Genomic DNA, 5,967 nt, shown 5'->3' with positions numbered 1-5,967 from the left:
TTTCATATGGCTCCAATTTGGGTTTAAAATATACTATGGTTATATCAAAGGATCTTATCAAAGATTGCCTTCCTATGATGGGTTATGGGGCTTAAGGCTATATATGAGGCTGGTCTCTGCCCTAGCAATACATTGTAAAAATAGATGTCCTGTCATTCTTGCAATTAGGGTTACATGGGGTAGAAATTCCAATTCCAATCTAGAGTTTGGCTTCTCGGTATTCGTCTCCATGGAATCAGGTACTCATTGTATTTTGTTTATTATACATTAAAGTGTTTCTTAATCTATGTATTGATCTTGGGATTTAGGGTCTAACAGTTCCTTATTAAGAATCTCTCATCCACAAACAAATATTATGAATCCATAGCATTGTTATATAAATAGGGTGGCATCAACTGTCACATGTAGTAGTTGATGGGTCACCTTTTAAATTTAATCCTTATGGTCTACCACTAAATGCCTTCTTGTACACTTAATTTAACTGCAAAATATTCCTATAAATGGGTTGGAATTCTTTGCCTGAATTATAAGGCTACGTGCATTTAATTATATAAGGTGATGGGATTGTTTTTATTCTAAATTAATGTTTCCTATTTTAATTTATTCGATTTGGTGGACTTTTTAGGAGCAAAATCTTCTGTCCTAGTTGTTATTAGTGTTGTTGTTCCTTCTCTAATCTTATTTGGATCTGTTCTGTCATTTTCATATTCCATGAATTCTATCTTTTGTTCTAGCTTTGTGTGTATGGACTTCTATGGCTATTGTTAGTCCTTGAAGGCATTGTAATTAACAGAATGGGGCTCTCTAGGGAGAGTCCCTACAAACTTATTAAGGGAGTGTCTCCTTCATGGTCAATGAAGAAAAAAATGAATATTAGTACCACTAGATCAAGTTCAATAGGCAACATAGGTAATGCAAGAGGGAGGGCTGTCCATAAACACGAATCAGAGGTTGTCGGTGCCGACGATGATCAGTTGGAGAATGCAAAATTGGCTAATGAGAGTGATTGTTTGTGGTTATCTTCAGATTGTAAGTCTCCTTCATTTAGTTTTGATTACCATATTTCATGGGATGTTTGTGAACTTGAATCAAATTACTCTTCTCTTGACAAATTGTACTCTTTATTGTTATCAAAAAATTCTGATCTTTCATTGAATAAACGATCTCGTTTCTTTGATGGGTCTATTGTAAGTCCTATAGAAGAAGCATCTTTGGTTCTTGAAAGAACCTCAAAGGAAAAAGAAGGTGTTCATCAGGTTTCTTTCTCTCAGAGTTTTTCTTCTCTGATAGGGGATTTGGATGAAGCAGGTGTTCAGGTTTCTTTATTGGATCTTGATAGGGAAGACTCAGAGTGGATATCAGATGAAGTCCCTGGATTAGATTTTCTCCAATCAGATTTCCCCAGTCCATCTTACAAGATTAATTGGAATTCTAAAGTTGGATTTGCCAACCAAGGAGGAGAAGTTGATACTGATGAACCTCTCTTCTGGCCATTACAGAGGAAGTTGGATTGGAATGCTGAAATAGCTTGGGATTTTTGCATTTCACCTCGTAAGAGTGGAAGGAAAATTGGGTCTTGTGAAAGATCTCAAACTAGAAGATCATCAAATGGATCAAGATTAAATGAGAGGAAAATGAATCTTAAAGAAGGATTATGTAAGAGAAACCTTGTGTTCAATTCAATATCCAAAGTAGAAACTTCAATGGAGTGCAAAATAAGAGATGGGAAAAAGAATATCAGAAGGAGCAATACCATGCCTGCAAGGTTGAGAAAGATGACTCCAAATATGAAACATATGAAGGAAGAAACAATAAGTGATAAAGCTCAAACTGAGACATTGATGGAAGATTTTAAGTTTTTAGATCGAGTTTTCTTATCAATTAATGATGAACTCTCAATTGAGACTTTGATCGGCCTCAATGAATTTGATGGTCATGAGGGGGTCGATTCAGAATTTAACAAAGACCAGTTTTTGCTAGACGAGTAGCTCTCTATGAGAATCCAAGGGAAGGCCCTTTTGTTTTGAGAGAAATGGGCAACAGAGAAGGAAGATGTATAAAAGAAAAAAAAGGTTCATTTTTGTAACTATTTCTTCTTTTTGAGTTTTCTGTTGTGTACTGTTATAAAGCCAAATAAATCATACAATGAGATGGCGGCAAGCATTGTTCATAAATTTTCTATTGAGACTAGTTTAAAGACTTACTAGACTATCTCATTTGATATTATCATAATGAAACAAATCTCATTTGTTGTCATTCTGGAGTTGATACAGATTTGATGTTTTTCATATGGGTGAAAGAATGCCATCCGGTCGCGCCATACACGCCGCCCTTGCACCCTAACACAAGGGCACATGAAATGACCGTCGTACCCCCCTGGAGTCCCAAAAATGAATAGGGTGTGGCGGTCATTTTGCGTGCCCCTGTGTCAGGGTGCAGGGGAGGCGGCGTGTATGGCGTGACCAGGTGGCATTCTTTGTGGGGGAGTTTCCATCTTGCACCCAAACACAATGGAGGGTTGAAACGACCACCCCGCCCCACCCGCCATTTGTTGATGCTACCACGCATACTCCCATTGACCCCCTGTGTACACACAAGAGTCACACTCCTCCAGTGAGAACTCTTGCCCTATATAGACAAGAGTTCTCTGTGGGGGAGCGTGGCTCTTGTGCATATGTTACACCTCCTTATATGGGTTTTAATATTAGTTAATAAATCTAAGATGGTGTAGAGTACTCTCTCCATATAAAAACACAGGATGTATCCAGTGCACGAGGCTCCTGCCACTGCAGGGTTTGGGGAGAGTCATAATGTATTATGCATCCTTACCCCTGCTTTCACAGAGAAGCTGTTTTCAGACTCAAGCTCGTGACCACCTAGTCACAATGGAGCAACCTTTATCATTGCACCAAGGCCCACCCTCTCCATATATATACGAGAGTGTCTAAATGACACCTTTATAGATGTATTTAGAAGTTGACATATTCTTTTAATTGCCTTTTGTTTTATTCACAAAAATCCTTTAAGATAGGATATAAAAGGATTTTAAAAAATAAATTGAAAATGACATGCATTATATCATTATCATTCTCATTTTTCATGTATATATGTGAAATGATACTATTGCTCTCATTAAAAAAATTATAAATTATACTAAAAAAGTAAAAAAATAAGATTACAAATTATTTGACATCTCAAAAAACGGGTTTTAGTGCAGACTAACAATGTGGTACATCACTTACTATTTCAGACATGCACCCACGTAAATCTGCAAAAAAAAAAATCTTTATTCACGTTGGGTCTTGAGTTGAATGCTCCAACTGGGGAGATCAGGTGGTATCTTGGGAGAGTTTTGGTTGGGCACGTATAGCTAGTAAGGGATTATGCTAGGCTGATCACTGATGTGCCCCTGATAGAAATGTCCCTCACTCACTCATCCAGATTGGGAAGAATTCAAGGTCTGGTTGAGTTGGCCTTGTGATGATGCCTTTGATAAGTGGTTCACGAAAAGCCTGTTAAAGCCTTAACCTGGAAAAAAATTGTAGAAAACCCAAATTATAAACATTGGATTAATTAGAAATTTTAATTTTACCAAAAAAAAAAAAAAAAAGATTAGGAATTTTAAAAGTTGCTACTGAATTGGGGAATTATTCCATGCTCATATGAATGGAATTTATTTTTTATTTTTTGGGTGTGTGTGTAGGCTCATATAAATGGAGTTAATGCTATAGAAATGGGGTATTAACATGCCACTAAATGTAAGATTAACCATAATGGCACCCATGTTCTATAAAGATTATTATCACACTAAAATTGATTTAAGGTATTGTGTTGAGAATTTCCTATATGATAAAATGGGATTAGGAGGCATGTGCGTTTTTTTTTTAATAATAATAAATTTTATTGAAGAATGAAAATGGGGCAAACAAGTCTAAAGACAGACAAAAGCAAAGAAAGCTACAACCTAAACAGGGGACTTAGTCCTAAAAAACATATTGGTGAGGTGGGATCTGTGAGCCACACCAAAGGGGTTCTTATCCTATTCGATTGACGAGGGATCTCAGCATATACATCAGGCCAATCAAAAGCCATACGGGCCAAAAGAGCCTCCTCCTTTGGTGAAAAGGGAGATGAAATTTTTTGCAACCCCACTCCTAAATCCTTTTCAACCTCGCTGTTAGAGTTTTCTATGGTTTCTGCGACCAAACCAACTTTAGTCTGGCGACGTCGACGGCGTGATCCAGAGATAATCGCCTACTCCACATTTTGAACCCGAACTTGCCGTGTCTCGACACTTTTGTGAAAGGAGCTTCACCCCCTGCTTCATCACCTTGCTCAATCGTAGCGTGAACCACAATTGCAGTTCCACCATTATTGCAGCTTGTGACAGAAGTTGGTGAAAGAACCACTTCTAAACGATCCTCCTCTTGAGATACTAACTCGTTGAACAAACCGGGCCCACTGCTTGAGACTGATTTAGAAATACTTGGTTCAACTCCTTCTGCCCTAGCTCCACGTCATGACCATGTTCCTCCCACACTTGGACATCATCTTGGCGGCTGAATTTTGAACCAACATCCAAATCCGAAATCTAATCCGAATCCGATGCCACCTCATTATCTTCCAAATCCAGTCCATTAGTTCCCATACGAACTCCACTTGCCAATAAAGAGTCCTCATTTTGATTCCAAAACACCCTTACCCTCCAAAGTAGGTTGAGTCAACAAAGAAACCGCCCTAGCCGCACTACTCTCCCCTATAAAATAGGATTTATTTAAAATTAAATCTTACCCCACCGTTCGAAAGGAAATAGGATTCCTCTCAGCTCCTTGAATCTCTCCACGCAAGGAAGGATCCAGATATGGGTGAGACATAACCAAAGAGGGATTTTCGGCTTCAACTGCGAGATTCTCTCCCCTAGATTGAACCAAGGAGTCCTTCTCCATTACGTTTCTAGGAGAATTTGTGTGAGTCTGAACCTGTGCTTCCAGTGCTACCTCTGCAGGAAGCCTTGTTCTATGCGTTGCACCACCACGGCCCTTCTTCTTCCTGCAATGATCCACACCATGCCCAAGCTTCGAGCAGCCCTCGCAGAACAAGGGTAACCTCTCGTACTCCACCTTCTGATAAAAACCAGAGGCGCCACACCCTATCCAGACCTAATCAGGCAACTTCGATCAAATATCGACCTCTACACAGGCCCTTGCTGCCACTGTGCGAGTGCAGCACGATGTTGCATTATCGACCCTTAAAACCTTTCCCACCGTTCCAGCAATAGAGACGAAGAAATTACCTTGGAAGAGGTTAACCGGGAGCTTCGAGAAGAAGATCCACACGGGGACCACAGGAGACTCTGAACCAGCCTTAAACTCCCTTGTCCATTTAAAGAACCTGAAAAGGAACCCTTGAATAAAAACCTGCTCTTTTAACCAGACTTTAATAAAGCCAGTTTTCTCAAGAAACCGTAGCAGGAGGTGCCTGTGATCAAGGGCTGTAACCACCACATCCGATTGAAGATGAAAGTTTTTCTACAAAAATGTCTTGATCGCAAATAACGACGGCCGACCATAAGCACACTTGGCCACCAAAGAAAACTGGAAAGGAATTTCAGAGAGAGAGATCTCTTCACTTGTAAAGAAAACCGCAAGAATTCCCATATGGTTTAAGGGGCTTTTGATAGGAATAGAAGGAAGACAAATAGCCACCGAACAAGACACCACACTTCCAAATGCCTTTGAACCAGGCATCGATCGCTGCTCACCGCCGGTAGCCATGATATCCGACGGCCTTGCCTCCCAGGCCGTGGGAGGCTCTGCCATAGAGACGACTCAGGATCGCTTCACGAACTCTCCAAAATAATCATAAATATTTTTTACCTAATTCCTTAACCTACATGTGCGTTTAAGTATTTTCATGTTGGGAATTAGTAATGAGTTAACATGATTTGGATTTATTGATTTAGATTTT

The 5,967-nt window shown here is 39.5% G+C and overlaps 1 protein-coding gene across 1 annotated transcript; it reads left to right on the top strand.

Moving 5' to 3' along the window:
* The first annotated feature begins 794 nt into the window (after positions 1 to 794).
* On the top strand, positions 795 to 2,032 carry LOC122655277. Its single transcript, XM_043849482.1, has one exon. It carries the CDS (start codon positions 795 to 797, stop codon positions 1,986 to 1,988), a length of 1,194 nt encoding a protein of 397 aa, XP_043705417.1. The 3' UTR covers positions 1,989 to 2,032.
* Positions 2,033 to 5,967: the final 3,935 nt, after the last annotated feature.

Source organism: Telopea speciosissima, chromosome 3, assembly GCF_018873765.1.
Source record: "Telopea speciosissima isolate NSW1024214 ecotype Mountain lineage chromosome 3, Tspe_v1, whole genome shotgun sequence".
NCBI classification, from domain to species: domain Eukaryota; kingdom Viridiplantae; phylum Streptophyta; class Magnoliopsida; order Proteales; family Proteaceae; genus Telopea; species Telopea speciosissima.
The sequence above is the reverse complement of the archived record's forward strand: the minus strand, read 5'-3'. Positions and strand labels throughout refer to the sequence as shown.